This window comes from Muscardinus avellanarius (assembly GCF_963383645.1).
Source record: "Muscardinus avellanarius genome assembly, chromosome: 16".
Taxonomy (NCBI): Eukaryota; Metazoa; Chordata; class Mammalia; order Rodentia; family Gliridae; genus Muscardinus; species Muscardinus avellanarius.
In genome coordinates, this window is record NC_137802.1 from 16,591,538 (window position 1) to 16,609,891 (window position 18,354).

The 18,354-nt window shown below is 53.4% G+C and overlaps 3 protein-coding genes across 7 annotated transcripts in view; all 3 read right to left on the reverse strand.

The window, feature by feature from the left end:
- Window positions 1–4,789: 4,789 nt before the first annotated feature.
- On the reverse strand, window positions 4,790–7,171 carry BACC1 (BPTF associated chromatin complex component 1; the record flags this gene model as incomplete). Of its 3 annotated transcripts, XM_080713134.1 has the most annotated exons (6): window positions 4,790–4,854; window positions 5,075–5,179; window positions 5,375–5,565; window positions 6,229–6,330; window positions 6,890–6,984; window positions 7,151–7,171. In XM_080713134.1, the coding sequence occupies 6 exons, from the start codon at window positions 7,169–7,171 to the stop codon at window positions 4,790–4,792; spliced, it is 579 nt and encodes a 192-aa protein (XP_080569260.1). The 3 variants fall into 3 exon arrangements, with proteins under 3 accessions (XP_080569260.1, XP_080569261.1, XP_080569262.1); XM_080713135.1 differs by lacking the exon at window positions 5,075–5,179; XM_080713136.1 differs by lacking the exons at window positions 5,075–5,179; window positions 6,229–6,330.
- Window positions 7,172–7,677: 506 nt separating this feature from the next.
- RNASEK (ribonuclease K) lies at window positions 7,678–9,119 on the reverse strand (the record flags this gene model as incomplete). The annotated part of the gene is made up of 3 exons (XM_080713140.1): window positions 7,678–7,819; window positions 8,289–8,365; window positions 9,042–9,119. 3 exons carry the CDS (start codon window positions 9,117–9,119, stop codon window positions 7,678–7,680), a joined length of 297 nt encoding a protein of 98 aa, XP_080569266.1.
- A 3,994-nt stretch (window positions 9,120–13,113) lies between these two features.
- Window positions 13,114–18,354, reverse strand: part of LOC308275080 (polyunsaturated fatty acid lipoxygenase ALOX12-like) — a gene marked incomplete at both ends in the record, with an annotated part of 176,883 nt that continues 171,642 nt past the window's right edge. For all 3 annotated transcript variants that reach the window (XM_080713099.1, XM_080713100.1, XM_080713098.1), the window contains 6 exons: window positions 13,114–13,293; window positions 13,419–13,589; window positions 13,711–13,811; window positions 17,100–17,221; window positions 17,760–17,929; window positions 18,140–18,226. In XM_080713099.1, the coding sequence (XP_080569225.1) occupies window positions 13,114–13,293; window positions 13,419–13,589; window positions 13,711–13,811; window positions 17,100–17,221; window positions 17,760–17,929; window positions 18,140–18,226 (831 nt within the window). The remainder of the gene's footprint in view (window positions 13,294–13,418; window positions 13,590–13,710; window positions 13,812–17,099; window positions 17,222–17,759; window positions 17,930–18,139; window positions 18,227–18,354) is intronic.

An 18,354-nucleotide genomic window follows, 5' to 3' on the forward strand; every position in this document is an offset into this window, starting at 1 on the left:
CCTGCGACCGGACGGCTCCACCAGCTGCTTCCCCTCGAGGAGGTGGGGAAAGCCCCGGGTGGGGGCCCAGAGCCGCTCGGGAGACCTAGGCGTCCGGCCTCTCGTTCCCCACTCTCTTCTGAGTCCTTTTAGGGATCCAGAGGCACGAACTCCCTCCCAAAGCCCGCTCGCTCTCCCCCGGCCCCAACTCGCTAGGGCCTGGAGCGCCCGCGCGTCGGCTGGGCTTGGAGGCTGGCGGGACGCCGGGGTCCAGCGCGGCAAGTAGCAAAGCCCGGCAATGCCTGGATCCTTCCACGAGGGGGCGGACAAGCACCAGCCTCGCTTCTCCCCGCCGTCTCCACCCGGCTGGGGGTGTGCTCAGACCAGGGCGCAGGATGGAGTCGGTCTGGGTTGCTGAATCCTCCGGCCACCTCCCCTTTGCGATGGTTTATTTTGCACCTTTCTTAGGGGAGGGAGTATTAGGCAGAGCGGGGTAGAGGTAGGGGCCCGGAGACTTTCCTTCAGCTGGGGTTCCCACTGAGCTGGGCCTTTGCGAGCGAGGGGCGGGGTGGGAAAAGAGGGGAGCTAGAGCCTGGAGCCCAGGGCTCTCTTTTCTAGTTATTATCCAGGCGTCTTTAAAGCTGAGCTTTTAGTGAACATTAATACAAAACGGGGTGGGGTGAGCTGACAAAGACAGGCAGGGGAAGGGAAGAGGCCAGGAGGGGTCTGATACCTTGCCCTTAAGTTTCTGATCTGGAAGCCAGTGGTGGGTCACACCCTTATCACTTTGTTTGGGGTGGGGGTTATCTGAACAGGGGCCAGATCAGCTTCAAAGGAGGAGCGCTTAAGCTGGGGGCTCAGGAGTGTATACAGTTGACCAGGAATGGTGGAGTCTAGACCGCAGAGCTGCCTGTGCGGGCGGGGCCCCTCCCCTTCACTTGGAGTGTGTCTTGGAGGACAAGAAGGAACAGCGGAGATCAGTTGTGGGGTACCTCTGTTATGGGGGGTTGATTGTTATGGGCAGTGGGACCAGTATTTAGTTTTGAGGGCCTCTGGTGTGTGTGACCCCAGTCGGGAGTCTCTGTTCATTCCTGTTACCTTGGACTATCAGGAGAGCCAGAATATTCATGCTGATTTTGGGGGTACAGTCTGGGGTGTCATATACAGTTCAAATCTCAGATTAGATGGTTGGGGACCTGAAACCCATTATGGAGCTTAACATTATGTCAAGGAGAAACGTAATAGGAAGCTGGGAACAAGTTTGACGGCTTTCTGGGGTTGGGGTCTGGGATGGGTTGGGGGGGCAACAAAGTTGTACATTTGAATCTTGCAGAGACTTATTTTGAGGTGAAGATATTTCTGTGTATACACAGATAGCTATCAAACTTTCTCCAGGGGAAGACGCAATGCGAAGGGGCCCCAGGATAGAAGACTAAAGTTTTGGGGTGTCCTTATTTTGGGTTGTTTTGCCATCCTCTAGGCACATTCATTGAGGCTGAAGGATAGATCATAAGGTGAGGCTGATTTAGAAATTCACTTAATTTGGAACAGGTTTCTAGTTTGGGATGTTTTTTCCATATAGCTACCTCTCACCCCAAATTCTAATAATATCTTTCTTTAATGACCCCCCCCCAAATAAGCAGAAGATTTAAAGGGAGAAATTTGGAAATTTGCCTCCTCATGGATTTATTACTGTGTGCCTTGGCTAGATCCAAGGGGAAAAAAGGTGGCTTCCGACTCTGAACCCCAACTTCTTTTGGGAAAACACCTTGTTTTGGGGGAAGGTGGAGGAAAATGGGGTGTCTTTTGGGAAAGTGTACACCCCTGACCAGGGCAGTGCTGTTGGAACTGTGGCAAGGAAAAGTGGTGGTGGGATACACGGAAGGGATTCCTGTACCCTGATTTTCTAAGAGCCCCAAACAGAAAGCAGACAGAGAGCTGGGAGTGTGGGTGAGCTGAGGGGGAGGGGTTCCCTACGGCAGCAGGGGCTAGAGGGTAAGCCAGGCCGGCTCTTCCCGCCTGGGTCCCTGCTCTCTGCGGTTCTCCTCCCCTCTCTCCCTCCCACCGCCCACCCCCCCAACCCAAGGAAAAAAAAAAACTGCCTGTGCAACAGCAATGGCAGATTCCAATCCTCCAGGCTTTCCTAAACCACCACCGAGACTAGCCAGGGGGGAGGGGAAGAGAGGATCGGGCTTTCCTGCTCCCTTAAGACATGGGAAATGAGCTTGACCTCCTGGCCCCTAGCCCTTTGAGGAGTGCCCCCCCCTGGTCTGGAAGCCAGGTGTCCTGGACCCTAGCCCCCAAGCGGGGGGGCCTGGAGAGACGGGGAGGAGGAAGGAGGGAGTGACTTCCAAAATTGGCATCGGGACAGAGCAGGGCTGGCGGGAGGCAGGCGAAAGACGGAATTTTCCTGAAAAAACGGGGGTATCTAAGGACCCCAAATTTGGAGAGCTAGTCCAGGACTGTCTTCCCAACATCCTAGATTTTTTGGAGATTTTTTGGGGGCCCCAGGACCCCTCTAGATGGGGTGAGGAATGTAGTGTTGGGGGAATCTGACTGGGGCATTGCAGCTGCCTCTCCCGCCGAGTTGGAGACGGATGGGCTGGGACGGGTTTTGGGGGGGTGTCCCCAATTCTAACTGGGAGTGGAGGAACCCCCTTCAGAGCTTTCTTGTGGGGACCCCCCTTCTCCAGGGCACTCCCCAGTCCCTGAGCCAGCCGAAAGGAAGGAGGCCAGCGATGCGACTGGGGCCGCTCCTTTCTCCTGCACCCCAAATGTGAGGGATGCACCCCAAATTTTGCTCCTTTCAAAATAGGGGACCAGGATCTCAGGGGAGAGTAGCTGAGGTAAGTGGGGAGGAAAGTGTCCCCTGTTTTCAGGAGAGACGTGGCGGTTGGGGGGGGGTTTGGAGGTACGTGCTGGGGTGGGGTTGGGCTTTGTCAGTCTTGGAATTGGGGGGATGATTGGAGAGGCTTTCTCTTCTACTCCTAAATTGCAGCCCCCAGGTGGAAGCCAAAGCCTAAGAGCAAAGAGCCCCCCAATTTCCCAGGCCGTTAGGATAGTGTCTGATTTCTCTTTCACCCCTACAAAGGCTATGCCGAGGGTGGGAGGTGGGGGCAGCTGTTGTTTGGGGACTTTGGGGGCACACTGAGGAGCAGGAGATCTTGGTAGTGTTTGATGTGGGATAACTAGGGGGCTTGGGGAGGGAGTGTGACATCCTCAGGGGCCTAAAAGACTGCTTACACACACCATCTTAGATCTTTTTGATTGTTAAGAGTTTTGGGGGGTGTGTCGGAAGGGGAACAGTAAAAGGTGAGATGGGTTATGGGGAGGTAACACTTGGGTTTTATAGGGTAGCATTTTGATTTGCAGAAGGGGTTTTAGCCCCTGGATTTTGTGTTCTGGGAGGTGCTTTGTAAAAATCAAGCCCTGGACAGGAGGAAGAGGCCAAGGGAAGGCCCAGGGTGGGGGTGGGGAGCAGCATGTTCGTTTCAGTTAAACGTGGCTCTCTGGGGTGGGCCCTCCTGCCTGGGCCTGGTGGGTAGGCTGATGGGTGTTCTTGTGGGGGTGAAGCACAGGTCTTGGGGGTTCACAGGGAGTGGAAACAGCACTGGGGTTGAATACCTGGCTCCAGGGGTCCAGAGAGCCCCCTTCCTGCTCCCTCCCCTCCTGGCCTCCATTTCCTGCCTTTGGCCTCCATCTTGTGGCAGGCCCAGGGCCCAGGGCGACTTCCGGCCCCCCTCTCCCAACCGTGCTGCAGCCCCACCACCTCTGGACTGCCAACTCCCAACCCTCTGTCCTTGGCCCTCTGTCTCTCTTCGTGTTCCTCTTGAGTTCTGACCCTGGGAGGGGAAGAACAGACACAGGAAGCCTCGGGTCTGCCCTTGCGGAGTCTGGAGTCCAGAGGCTGTCTGCAGGACCCTGTCATTCAGTTTCCTCTGCCCCTGGCCCCATCCTAGGGATCCTGAGTTCCTACACAGGGAAGATGGTTGCAACCTGACTACACTGAGCTCACCCTCTAGGCACCTCTTCTAGTTGCCGACCCAATTCCTGACTCACCCCAACCCTTTGGGGGGCCATGTTTCCCTTTCCCTCCGCCCTCTCTCCCTGCCTGTCTGTAGCGGGGCTTCACAGCACTGCCTTGTGCTCGGTTCCTCTCAACCCACCCCAGTCCTGCTCCCGCCCCAGCAGCACACTGTGGTTTGTACGGCACTGTGGCCACGTCCAAACCACACTGTGGTGTTAGAGCGAGGGTGGGAAAGGCACCGCTGAGGCCTGGCCCTGGGAGGCCACTCTGGGAAGCGACACACAAAGTCTCCGGGGCCTTGTGACAAAGCTCCTGTGAGGTGGGGGAGAAGAGGGTCTGAGCGCAGTGGAAGCGGCCCCTTTAAACTCTCCAGGGGAGTCTCAGGAACACTGCCCCCGGAGTAAGCTCTTACTCCAGTGAGCCGAAGGGAGTCCTTGCCCACACCCAGCTCCCCTGGCTCTAGCAGCACAGAAATATTGGCACTGGGAAGCGAGTCTGCCAGTATTGGCTGTGCTGCTCCAGGCAGGGTGGTGAGGACTACTGAGGGGTGCGGCCCTGAGGGCGAAGGAGTGGCAGCTGGCAGCACCAGGCTGAGAGAGAAATCTTTATTGTTGTCAGTATAAAAAATGTCCATCAGATGGAGGTCAGGGGAGGACGCAGACGGTGGCCAGGCACAGGCCAACGGCTCCCACGGCCTTCAGACCCTCTTGAACGCAGGCCTCGCTCAGAGTCCCGGGCAATCCACAGGTGCAGGTGAACAGTGAGAGGCCAGAGGCGGCAGGCTCAGCAGGAGAGGAGAGGAGCATCAGCGGAGGTCGCGAGAAGGCCAGAGTCCAGGGTCAGGCTGTCTGAACAGGAAGGAAGATGACCGAGGTGGAGGGAGCCCCAAGTATGCTTCCCAGGCAACCTCCCCCCACATACCCTGCGACTTACTGACCCCATCCCCTGCACTGAGAGCACCTTCCCTTCCAAAGTAGCCCCTGCATGACAGAGGGGCTCCTGCTGAGACCCTCCCCTGCCATCAGGTGAGCACCCCCCCAGCCAGTGCGGGAGGAGGAGGACTCCTACCCTGGTCGAAGTTGAGTTTCTTGGCTGGAGGAGTTTCTCCTAGCCCTTCAATATCCACCAGGTCACTGTTGGCGTCGGAGTCATTCAGAGCACTGAGTGTCACATCTGGGAGGGGGCATAGGCTAGGTTCTAGGTGGCCTGACTACTCCCCTCCCCAGCTCGCCAAAGCTTTGTGTCCCCCCACCCCTGAAAACACCACGGGGAGAGAAACAGATCTGCCCCTTGACCCAGGCCCAGTTCTGACTGAATCTCAGATGGGACCTTTAATCCTACCCTAGGCAGCAACTCCATAGTCCTCACCGGCCTTCTGCTTCTTTATGGGGGGACCCCCGGCCTCAGGGGCACCGGAGCTGCTGGGAGGAGGGGCGGCTGGAGGAGGCGAAAGGACACCAGATGCCACCTTCTTGGGCCCTTTCTTGGGTGACTCGGCTGGAAGGGGGATGCCGGAGTCTTCGTACACCTTCCGCTTTACAGTGGCCTTTATCTGAGCCCTGAAGAGAAGAGACAGCAGGTTAGGAGTCATCAGAGGGACTAAGGGAAGAGGGAAGGTGCAGGGGTAATGGGCCACTCTGAAGGTATTCTGGGAGCCCCTTCCTAGGACTTCAGGTCAGGGCCCCAACCTGTTGGCGGGGTTCCCTTGTTCCTGAAGCTCTGCACTCACTGAGGGAGGATGGAGTGTGAAGAGTGAAGCCCTGAATGGAGTAGCCAGAGAGTCATCCCTCTGCCCTCCTCTGGCAGAGCGACATGGATGGGTAGTGCCACCAAGTAAGGCGTGGTGATTTACACACGGATTGAGATTTATTAGTAGATCCTGATCAGCTAGTTCAGAATCACAATATCCCTGGAAACATTGGAGTCTCAAAAGATCTATATATAAGTAACCGGGAAAGTCCCATTATCAAATACAACAGCTGAGTATCTCATGCCCCCTAAAATCAACTGCTTGGAAGGTTTTGACTACCATAGCCTTGTAGGAACTTATCAATTGTGATAATTCTTATATTCTCTCAGTCCTCAAGGGAATGCTAACAAAACTAGCAACAAAGTAGGTGATGCCGAGCTGGGAGTTCTGAGGAAGATGGAATAGTGGTGAGAATGGGTAAGGAGGAAGAAAGCTGCCCACCCCCCTTTCTCTGCCAGCCACCCTCCCTCACACTGTCCGTTCCTTGATGACACAGCTGATGTGATTAAGATCGTCCCCAAATCGCTTCACAGCAGCCCTCAGCATCTCTATCTCCGTCTCCGTCCACTTGGCACTGTCGGAAGGGGAGAGGGGAATAGCAAAAATGGGAGCAGGGTGTGGAGCCAGCCCACAGTCGACCAACCTCCTCCCCTGCCCCAGTCTCTAGGGCCCCTTCCGGGGACTCATAAAGAGGCCCGCCTTTAAAAAAAAAGTCTCTGGGGACCCTCCAACCATTAGAAATTGGATCCACGGCCACCTCAGAATACCTCTCTTCCCTCAGCAACGTACAGCAGCTGAAGTGAAACCAATTCAACAAGTAGGGGCCTTACAAACAGAACCCCCGAACAGTGTGTGGCAGCCCCAGGGAATTTCCTGAGATTTGGGGTGGGCGGTAGTGGTGATGATCTATCTTATGGTCTGTCGGTTCGCAGCAAGGGATAACTGTAAAAAGGGAGTCCGGGCGGTGGACCTGTCTGTACCTTCAACTCATTCATTCACTCACTCGACAATCATTTATGAACACCAGTGCGCTGTGTCAGGTACAGAGAGAAGCTAAACTCTGGCCCTGCCCTGCGACTGGGTGCAAGCGAGCGTCCGCTCCCGGCGTCCACGTCCCGGCCGGGCTCACGTACCCCGCGGGGGAAGAGTCGGCCACGGGATGCAGCTGCATCGTCAGCTCCCCGAGCTTCGTGAAGGCGGCGCCGGCCGCCGAGAAGATCTCTCCGACCTGGGGGCGGGGCAGCATTACGGGGGGCCGGCGCACAGCCGCGCGGTCCCGCCCGAGCCCCTGGCCCCACCCAGGCTCGCCTCCCGCCCGCCCCCCGCCCGGCGCCACGCAGGGGGCCCGCCCGCCCGTGGCCGCCAGGGAGCGCTGTCCGCGAGCGAGGTCGAACCTTGGTGGACGCTGACGTCATGGCCCCGCGCACCTCCTCACGGAGACGCTCCGTCGCCGCCACCGCGCCAGCCGGGAGCACGGAGAGCCCGGCCGCGGCGCCGCTCCGACCCCGCGCAGGAAGTCCCGCCCTCGCCGCGCCGGGTTGGCTCACGCCCTGCCACTCCCCGCTCCGCCAATCACAGCCGCCCAGGCCGCCGCGGCGCCGCGAAGGACGAGTGGGAGGCCCCGCCCCGCTTCCGGCCGGCGGCACTCCACTTCCCTCCCGGGGTCGGGGCTCCCGTTTAGAGTCCGACCTCCCGCCCTAGCCCCGGCCCGCCCCTCACTCAAGCACGGACGCGAGGCTTAAGAGAGCAGCATCTCTTTATTGTGGTACCGCACGAGGAGAAGGGACTGGAGGCCAGACACTGGAGAGCCGGGGATTCAGCCAGGGAAACCGAGTCCCGCACAGGGCGCCAGAATGCGTGGGACCAGACCCGGGCGGGGAGTCTTAAATAGAGGAAACGGGCGAGGGGAAACGGGCGTGCCCTAGCGCACCATGTATTCTTTGCGCTTATTCAGCCGAACCTGGCAGAAAGAGAAGCCCCCGAGGAGGAGGTAGAGGCCCGCTGCGATGAAACAGTTGTAGCTGACTTGCTCATAAAGGGAGTATATGTTCTGAGGGCCGTTCCTGAGGGGGAGGAGAAAGCAAAGCGTCAGCCACTGCAGTCCAGGGCATTTGCTGTGCACCGGGCACTGTTTGCGAGTATTCCTGAGTCTTCTCGGCTATGGGGTGAGTTCTATTATAGGACCCAATTTGCAGAGGTGCTCTGAGGCACAGGGAGGTGAAGTACCTGAGGAGGCCACACCTCATCTAGTGGGTTCAGGGTGGATGCTGAAGCCTGATTTCTAGCACCTAACTACACTGCGTCTCTCCTTTCTTGGTGCTTGAAACCAGGGCCTTGCCTGCTAACCGCTCAGTTCTCCCACTGAGCTGTACCTCCAGGCCCTATCTTCTAAAGAGCAGCTCTCCTGCACCAGTTCTCTAACCGCAGAGTCCCAAACATCCAGCCTCTGGCAATACCCTGTCTATAATTCGGACCAGAGGTCTGGCCACCTCCCACCTGCACCCAGCCCCTCCTCACCAACAGACCACTTACTCAAAGTCTTTCTCCGTGAAGGGAACGTCCTCAATTAACACAGCAGAATGGACATTGAAAAATATTCCTAGCATTATCTGGGAAAAAAAAAAAGGGAATAAATAAAAAGGGAATAGGTAGGTTGTTGAGCTCAGAAACCTAACATCCTGGTCACTGCACGTACACCTCCCATTTCTAAAGTGGCCACAACACCTTCGCCTGGAATTAACCGGAACGAGCTGGGAGTCGGGGCGGTTGTGGCTGGATTCAGACTCAGCCACCTGGAATAGGGCGTGGAGTGGGGGCGCTGGGACGAGTGACTGGGACGGGCAGGAACACAGCGCAGCTTTTCCCCCTCGACTGTCCTCTTTCCCAGAGGCGTCATTATCACGGGACAGGGCGTTAGAGGTGGAGAGCTGTCACTTCATATTTCTGGAAGTGGCAGCGAGCAGGGTCCTGGGGTAACAAGGCTCTAAGCTCCTCATTTCAGGAAGAAGCATCCCTTTCCCCCGTAACAGCCATCCACCTACAGCATCCACTTCAGGACCTTAACTCTTCTATTTCTTACCTTGATGGGCCGACAAACTGCCCCAGCACCCTTTCCCTCCAAGTTCCCCATTTTTTAATCTCAGAAATGTCTCGTTCTCCAGCGCTCAGTTAGTCAACCGGCTCCTGCGGCCCGCCCGCGGCTTCCTAAAGCCCGGAGTTTCCCGTCCTTCCGCCCCAGCCCCGCAGCCCCTCGGGCCCTCTCGGCGACAGCCGCAGTCCCCTCACCAACATGATCACTCCCCAGGCGCTGAGGACGATGCCGCAGGCGGCCAGCTTGGGCCCACAGCACAGGAGCGACGCCATGGAGAGAGAAGCCGGGCTAGGCTGGAGGGTGAGCTGGGCGGAGAGGCCGAGGGGCCCTGGAAGCTGCTGGCCGGGACCGGGGCAGGGAGCGAGCGGCGGGGGCGTGGCCTCCGGCTCCGACCACCCCGCGGGGGGCTAAGGGGGCGGCCGCGGGGCAGGGGCTCCTCGGGTCCGGGACTCTGGCGGGAGGAGGCGGGTCCGAGACGGAAAGAGGCTCCGGGAGCCCTTCTTGACCTGTGCAGCTGGGGTGGGAGTGCTGCAAGAGTGAGGGCCTCCGGTTTCTTCGCGTCTCCCCCCCCTCGTCGAAATGGAAGAGGCGGGCGCGTCACGTGAGCAGAGCTGTCAAGTCACGTGACGAGGACCTAGCGCTAACCAGACATCCGGAAGTGTCTGAGTCTGGCTGAGGTCCTGGTAACTGGGGTAACCGGCTGTTGGGAGGAGCGGCTTGGAGTCGGCTGGTTGGTCCCTCGGGTACCTTAGTCTCGGGTGTTTTCCCGTGATGTGGAAATGGTAAGTTGAGACGTAGAAATTTGCTCTTGAGAGCGCAGGTCTGGCTTTTTTGTACTTATTCCTCATTCATTCATTCATTCATTCATTCATTCATTCATTCATTTTGCGGTACTAGGAGTGGAACCCAGGGACATTCTACCCCCGAGCTACACTCCCAGGCCTATTTTTTTTTTTTTAGTCTTTTCATTATTTTTGGAAACAGGGTCTTAGCATTTCGAAGGGTCTCGCTAAGTAGCTGAGGCTGTCCGCGAACTTCCTATCTCAGCCTCCCGAATACAGGGAAAACAAGCGTGCGCCACCACGCCCCGTTTTATTATTTATTTTTTTATTTTGCGGTATTGGGGATGGAACCCAGGGGCCTTCTACCTCCAAGCTACACCCCAGCCTGATTTTTTATTCTTTATTTTGAAACAGGGTCCCACCAAGTTGCAAAGGGCATCATTAAGTAGCTGAGGCCATCAGCAAACCGCCATCCTCCTGTCTCAGCCTCCCGAATGCTGGGATTACAAGCGTGGGCCAACACGCCCGGCCTATTTTCCGTCCTTTATTTATTTTTATTTTTATTTTTTTGTGGGTCTGAGGATGGAACCCAGGGGCTTTTGACCTCCGAGCTATACCCCCTGCCCTATTTTTTATTCTTTATTTTGAAACCGGGTCTCACTGAGTTGCAGAAGGCCTCTCTAAGTAACTGAGGCTGTCTGCGAACTGCGATCCTCCAGGTCTCAGCCTCCCGAATGCTGGGATTACAAGCGTGCGCCACCACGCCCGGCTTCCGTCCTTTAAAATAGTTATTCTGACACGGTAAAAGGAGATAGGAGCTCCTTCCGGAGGCCAAGCATGCTGCCGTGGCTGGAACGCTTGAAAATTGCTGAAGGTTCTTGGTGATGGTGCTCTTAAATAATGTAATTTGAAGTACTGTATAGTTTTTTTTTTCTCACTGGAGTCCCACTGGAGTACTGTACAGTTCTTGAGGCCAAATCCAGGAAAAAATATGGGGTTAGGAAACGTCCAGGAAAAGCTGACTCAATGAGTGAGTTGTGAAGGTGAGCAGCCCCACTACATGTACTGGAGAATGAAATAAATGTACAAAAATGTCATTTTGCTTCCTTGCTAACTAATGGAACTGTTTGTGGGTCCTTTGAGCAAGGTAGCATACAGGGTTTAAAAATACGAATAGACTCTCCTCTCCAAAAAAGGTTGCATACTTCACTAGTGAGAGACAAGTTTGTAGTAATCATTCAGGAAAATAGGGGTGTTGGAAGAACACTTTTTTTTTTTTTGGTAGTGGGTTGAACCCAGGTCCTTGGGTGAAGAACAGTTTTGCACTAAGCTTGTTTTACCCATTGTGTACAGTGTATTAAGAAAGATCATTTTGACCACCAGACCCCAGAACCAAAGAAATATCACGGGTTAGAATGACTTCATGGTACTTTTGCATTTATTTTGTGCTTAATATTCTTTTTTCTTTAAATTTTTTTGCAGTACTGGGGATGGAACCCAGGGGCAGTCTACCTCCAAACAACACCCCCAGCCCTATTTTTTATTCTTTATTTGGAAACAGGGTCTCACTGAGTTGCAGAGGGCCTCGCTAAGTAGCTGAGGCTGTCGGCGAACCGTGATCCTCCGGTCTCAGCCTCCCAAATGCTGGGATTACAAGCGTGCGCCATCACGCCCGGCTTGTGTTTACTAGCCTTAAAAGGATTATGAGAAAGAACTTGGAGCCTGGGAGACATAGAGATCACTGAGCATTTGTGGATATGTGTGTGGTGCTGGGGATTGAACTCAGGGGCGTTCTACCTCTGAGCTACACCCCAGCCCTATTCAATTTTTATTTTCAAACAGTGTCTCACAGAGTTGCTGAGGGCCTCGCTAAATTGCTGAAACTGGCCTCGAATCTATAATTCTCCTGATTCAGCCTCCCAAGTAGTGGGATCACAGGTGTGTGCCACCACGCCTGGCCTCACTAGGCACTTAAGGTTAACTAGAAAAGTGGCCTTGAAATGAGTTTTACATTTCTTTTGTTTGGGACTGTTAGGAGAAGGAAGCCATTTGGGGACAAAGATATTTACCAGAAACACCATTCTTACTTAGGGACTTTTGAGGTACCTGCCTGAAGAGGAGAGAAAAGGGTGGAGAGGAAATTGCCAGGGCTCAGAGTCAGGAGTCTATACCTTGGCCACCAAGCATGGAGTCTGGTTTCTGGGAGAGGAGAATTATCTAATGTAGTTGATTTCTTCCAAGGAATCTCCTCTCTCTTCCTCCATCCATGCTGAGGGGGGCGGGAAGGGAGAAAGGGAGGGCGGCTGGGTGAGCGAGAGCGCACGCGTGCGCCCGTTACTGGGGATTGAACCCAGGGCATTGTACCTCCGAGTGACTCCTCCACGTCTGTTTCATTTTTAATTTGAAACAGAGTCTTGCTAGGTTGATGAGTATCTCATTATTTGCTGAGCTGGCCTTGAATCTGTGATCCTCCCCAAGTACTGGGATTACAAGAGTGAGCCAACATGCCCAGCTTTTTCTTTTTTTTTTTTAATGGTTAAGCTGAAAGAATATTTTATGACATGTAACGTTCATATCTCAGTTCCATAAATAAAATTTTATTGGAACATAGTCACACTCATTTACTTACATATATTGTCTGCGGCTGCCTTCTTTGCTATAATGGGAACACTGAGTAATTGTGGCAGAGACTGTGTGGCCTAAAATACCATTTAGCTCTTTACAGGAAAAAAATGTTTTTCCCTCTGGTGGGATACTGATGCAGAAGTTTTAGTTGGGGGTAGAATCAAAACCTTGGCAGAAGCTGGGCGTGCTGGCACACGCTTGTAAGCCCAGCATTCAGAAGGCTGAGACCGGAGGATCACGGTTTGCGGACAGCCTCAGCTACTTAGTGAGGCCCTTTGCAACTCAGTGAGACCCGGTTTCAAAATAAAGAATAAAAAATAAAGCCGGGCGTAGTGGCACACGCTTGTAATCCCAGCATTCGGGAGGCTAAGACCAGAGGATCGCAGTTCGTGGACAGCCTCAGCTACTTAGTGAGACCCTCTGCAACTCAGTGAGACCTGATTTCAAAATAAAGAATAAAAAATAGGGCAGGGGGTGTAGCTTGGAGGTTGAATGCTTCTGGGTTCCATCCCCAGGCCCGCAAAAAAAAAAAAAAAAAAAAAAAAAAAAGAATAAAAAATAGGGCAGGGAATATAGCTTGGAGATCAAATGTCCCTGGGTTCCATCCCCAGACCCGCAAAAAAAAAAAAAAAAAAAAAAAAAAAAAAAAAAAAAAAAAAAGAATAAAAAATAGGGCAGGGAGTATAGCTTGGAGGTCAAATGCCCCTGGGTTCTATCCCCAGATCTGCAAAAACAAACAAACAAACAAACAAACAAACAAAAAAACCCTTGGCAGAAAAGACTTAGGAAAAAATAATATTCAATATTCAAGATGGCCATGTCAGTCCTAAAGCTGATGTGACACCTTCCAAGTTGGGGATCAGATAGTGACACTGTTTTCTATATGGCTGGGCTTCAGATATTCATAAGGCAGGTCAAGTTGCTCATTCCGGGCTGTAATGTCCACTTCCAAGTTTTCCAGGTCTCTTTGGAATTGGCTTAGCACAGCTTTAGCCTTGGAGCCTGAGAAGTATTTTTCTTTGTGACGCCCCAGAGGTACCTGAAAGGGAAGAAGAAAGGATCAGTTAGTTTCTGGTATGAAGACAGAGGCACCCGAAGCCAGCCCCTAACTGGGACGTTTCCTTTCCAACTGTTTTTTCCCCCTTCCCTAGGGTCCCTCCTCACCATGTCTGGCTGGCGGCGACCCAGGTGCCATGTGATGGTCATTTGAAGACAGGACTGCTGGATGTCGGGTAGTGACCCCATCACTGTGGCCATTGTCACACCGTCCTTGGAGGTGGGTGGGGGCATCCGCATTGTGCACGGGGCATTAGGGACCCAGGCGTACCATTCCAGCTGGGGAAGAAACTGCAACCCTAGGACACTGATCCTTAAGGATTGAATCCCCATCTCTCCCTTGGGTCTCCCACGGTCCCGACACTTGGATTCAGGGACCTGGGCTTTTAGCTATCCATACCTGGCCCTGGTTGATGGCTCCATGCTGGACAGTACACGTGAAGATACACATGGTAAGGAAATGGCAGAGTTGAGCCTGGGTCTGGAAGGAGATGGGGAAACCTGGGCAGAAAAGGAACAGGATGTAAAGGCTGCAGAATCAGAGGAAAGAAATGAAGACTGATGCGCGGTAGATCCATATTTTAGAGTTGATGGGTATTTGTTCACTTACAAATTTATTTTTTTTTGTGTGTGGTACTGGGAATGAAACCAGGGAGTTTTCTATCTCCGGGCTGTACTCCCAGACCTATTTTATATTTTATTTGGAAACAGGGTCCTACTAAGTTGCTGAGAGCCTCACTAAGTAGCTGAGGCTGGCCTCAAACCTGTGTCAAATCCTCCTGTCTCAGCCTCCTAAGCACTGGGATTACAAGCGTGCGCCACCATGCCTAGCTGGTTCATTTATTAAGACATATTTGCGTCAGACATAGGATTTGACCCTGGCCCTCTCACTTATAGTGTGGTTACCTTTGGCCAACTCCCTAACCTCTCTGCACTTCACTTTTTGGGGTACTGGGAATTGAGCCCAGGGGCATTCTACTTCTGAGCTACATTCCTAGCCCTTTTTTATTCTTTATTTTGAAACAGGGTCTCACTAAGTTGTGGAAGGCCTCATTAAGTTACTGAGGCAGGCTGCAAACCTGTGATCCTCCTGTCTCAATCTCCCAAGTGTTGGAATTACAAGCACATGTGCCCCCTGCCTGGCTTTTATTTTTTATTTTGATACAAGTTGTTGCTAGGTTGCTGAGGCTGTCTTTGAACTGCCATATTCTTCCATCTCAGCTTTCCGGGTACTGAGATTAAAGGTGTGTGCCACCATGCCCAGCTCTATAAGAGTTACTTTTTTTTTTTTTTTATTGTAGTGCTGAGGATTGAACCAGGGGCATTCTACCTTCAAGCTATATTTTATTCTACCCCTAGCCTGTTTTTATTTAAAAACAGGGCCTTACTAAGCCTTGCTAAGTTTCTGAGGCTTGCTTTGAACCTGTGACCCTCCTGTCAGCCTCCCAAGTACTGGGAGTACAGGTGTGCACCACCATGCTTGGCTCATAAAGGTTATCTTTTTTTTTTTTTGGTGGTACTGGGGTTCCTGGAAACCCTTCTACCTCCAGGCTATACTCCCAGACCTATAGACCTATTTTATAGTTTTTTTATTTGGAAATAGGGTCTCTTTAAGGCAGCGAGGCTGGCTTCGAACCAGCGTGATCCTCCTGTCTCTGCCTCCCAAGCAAGGGGGTTACAAGCGTGCGCCACCACGCCTGGCCCATAAGGGTTATCTTAAGCCACTTATTTTCTAGAGGTTATGGGGGTCCTCAAAGACACTATAATCCTTTCCATTAAGTGGAATATATAATTATCTCATTTTATAGGTGAGAAAATCAAAGATAAAAGAGATTTATATGCTGAAATTTAATTAATCTGGCCAGATGTGGTGGCATATGCCTGTAATCTCAGTACTTGAGAGGCTGAGACAGGAGGATCACAGGTTTGTGACCAGCCTCAGCAACTTAGTTGAGGGCACTCTTTCAAAATAAAAAATAAGATCAGGTGTGGTGGTGCACACTTGTACTCCCAGTACTTGGGAGGCTGAGATGGGAGTATCACAGGTTCGCAGCCAGCCTCAGCTACTTAATGAGGCCCTCTGCAACTTGGTGAGACCCTGTTTCAAAATAAAGGATAAAAAATAGGGCTGGGGGTGTAACTCGGAGGTAGAATGCCCCTGGGTGCCATCCCCAGTACCACAAATAAAATAAATTAAAATTAAAATAATTAATATGAACAAGAGAGTGAGAGAAGTAGAACCTAAAGGACAGGACTGAGAAGCAGAGATCCCCAAAGGCTCCACCTTAAACACCATTGCAGCGGGAGAACATTCCAACATAAACTCACGGGCTGAATGTGTCCCCTCCAGATTCAGATGTTAAAATTTACTCCCCACTGTGATGGTATCTGGAGGTGGCTAGGTCATGATGGTGGAGCCCTTACTAATGACGTCAGTGCCCTGTGATCTCAGTATTTGAGAGGCTGAGATAGGAGGCTCCTAGGTTTGAGGCCACCTCAGCAACTTAGCAAGGCTCTTGCAATTCAAGGAAATCCTGTTTCAAAATAGAAAGGGTTGTGAGTGTAGCCAGGAGGTAGAGTGCCCCTGGTCCCACCTCCAGGACTCAGATAGAGAGAGGATGTCCGAAGTCAGCTGTCTGCAGCCTGGAAGGGGCCCTCACCAGAACCTGAACATGCGAGCATCTTGCTTTGGGACTTCCGGGCTCCAGAATGGCGAGAAATAAACTTCTCTTGTTATTAGCCAACCAGTCTATGTAACTGGGATACAGCAGTCCACACTGACTGGGACAGCGTGAATATTTGTTCCTAATTTCTATATGTAGATACTGTTTGGGGAGAAAATGGCCAGGAAGAGGAAGAAGGATCTTTTGGGCTATGTGGCGCCTCAGAGACAGGACCGAGAAGCACTAGGGAACGTTTGCTGGTAGAAGGATGGGGGAGGCCACAGGCTCCCGAGGGAGAGGCTCCTGCAGTGCACAGGTGTCCGCTGCATCTCGGGACATGGGCATGTTGGCTCCCCAGTAAAGGGTTGTAGTTGTCCTCTGGAGGCAAGTGATGGACTTCAAGGTGTGTGAGAAGTGAGGGGCAGGGGCTGAAGGATGTTTAAAGAAGTCCAGGCTGGCCCGTGTATTAGAGAGGGGAGGATGAACCTAGGAAGAGCTCAGGAAAGGCTGTTTCTTCCCTGGAGGTTAAGATGTGGTGGTGGCGGTGGGGAGTTGAGGTTAAGTAAGGTAGTGTTTAGATCCTGGCTAGGAGTGCGGGAAATGGGGACCAAAGGCCAGACTGACCAAGGAAACCTGAGCCTCAAAGATCCATGTACTGAGTCAGGTTTGAGCTGGTGCCTGGGTAGCACTGAGGTTGTATCTGGAAACAGCTTTGCACTCTGGCAAGTGGACAGGGTGCCTGAGTTCTGTGTGGTGGACGGTAGCAGGGAGGAGGAGGAAGGAAAGCCAGGGTGGGCTGCCATGGGTCTTGGTGGGAAACCTTTCCCATTTTATATCTTCAGGCAGGAAAATGGAACCATGAAAATGAGCCTGAGCCCTGCAGGGCCTGGGCAGAAGCCTCCCCGGACGTGTGTCTGGCCTGGTGTGATGCTGCAGGGCAGGAACGGGGCTGATGGCTAGAGTTTGGTAGGAGGACAGCCTTCGGGTATCTAGAATTATCCCGAGTCTTCGGATGTATGGACGGGATTCAGATGTTTTTACAAATGGAGTGAGGGGATGTTAGGGGTTGGGTCCTTTCCCCGAGGGCAGGGTGTCCAAAAACTCTCATCTGCAGGATGGATCTTACCTCGGTCCTGTGCCTGGCACAGCCCCACCTTAGTGATCTCCCGACACCAGGCCTGCAGCTCAGGGTCCCCCCGCACCACGTCGTCTCTCTGGTAGAAGAGGCACACGATGCCCTCCACGTACCTGCCCAGAGACGGAAGCTGAGCTCTGACCGCAGGAGGCCCAGCCTCCGCCCTCTGCTCCTCTTTGCTGGGGCCTCTGCCCAGTGGGCTCGCCTGTCCCTGTGCCTGGTCAGATTCTACAAGATTTGACTTTGGGGGCATTCCTCAGGTATTATATTTTTCCTCTTGGAGTGCTGGGGAGGGAACCCATGGCCCTGCACATGGTTGGTAAGTGCTCTGCCACTAACATATATCCCCACCTTCCCCAGATATTTTGCATGCCAGCAGAAAGGAAGGGAATGAAGTTTGGTAGTTCTGGGAATCCTCTACCTATGGTTGCTACCCATTCTTCCTACTAAAGCCTGATTCTTCCAGATCCCTCAATCTCCCTCCACAGTTCTCCTCACTGCACACACTACTCCCCTCTCTTCACTTTTAGACCCCACCCACAACTTTTTCACTGCTTCTCAGCCCCCTCTGGAGAGATGCTTTTGCCCTTTGTTGACCTCAAGCCCCTCCCCATCTCCCACTCCCCTTCATTCCCAGCCCCTCTCACCTACCGAGCAATGATCTCCCAGAGCCGCAAAGCATCCTGGGCGTAAAGTGCACTTGGGATTCCCAGCAGGCCCCGGTCAGCAAGGTCATCAGGAGGACAGAGGGAGCGATAGGTCAGCTGAGCCAGCGCCCGGCGCAGCAGCTCTATGTGGCCCCCTCCGCCTGTGCTCACTGCCTGGGACAAGAGAGGGCCAGGGCTGAGGGCCAGGGCCAGGATCTACTGCTACACTAGCGATGCAGAGCTGGGTGTCAGGTTTAAAGTCTTGTCTATAACGGCACAGGGCTCCTGGGTTCTGGAGCAGGACACACACACAGGTGGCCTGAGATCACTAAGGCGGCAGGTCAGACCATAGAGAGCTGGGTGATTACTCCAGTCCTTCCTTACCTGATCAAATATCCCTCCGTCTGAGATGAGTTGGGTCCGGGCCCGTGTGTTGATTTCCATGGTGTAGCGGATATGGGGCACCAGGAGCTGGGAAGAAGTTTGCAGGGGTGGTTAGTGGAGGCTGCGCTTGGCTTCTTCCTTGCAGAGCCTGGCAGCCAGTGTGGGGACCTGTTCCCCTCCTGCTGCTGCCGTCCCTCCTGCCGCCTGGACGGGCT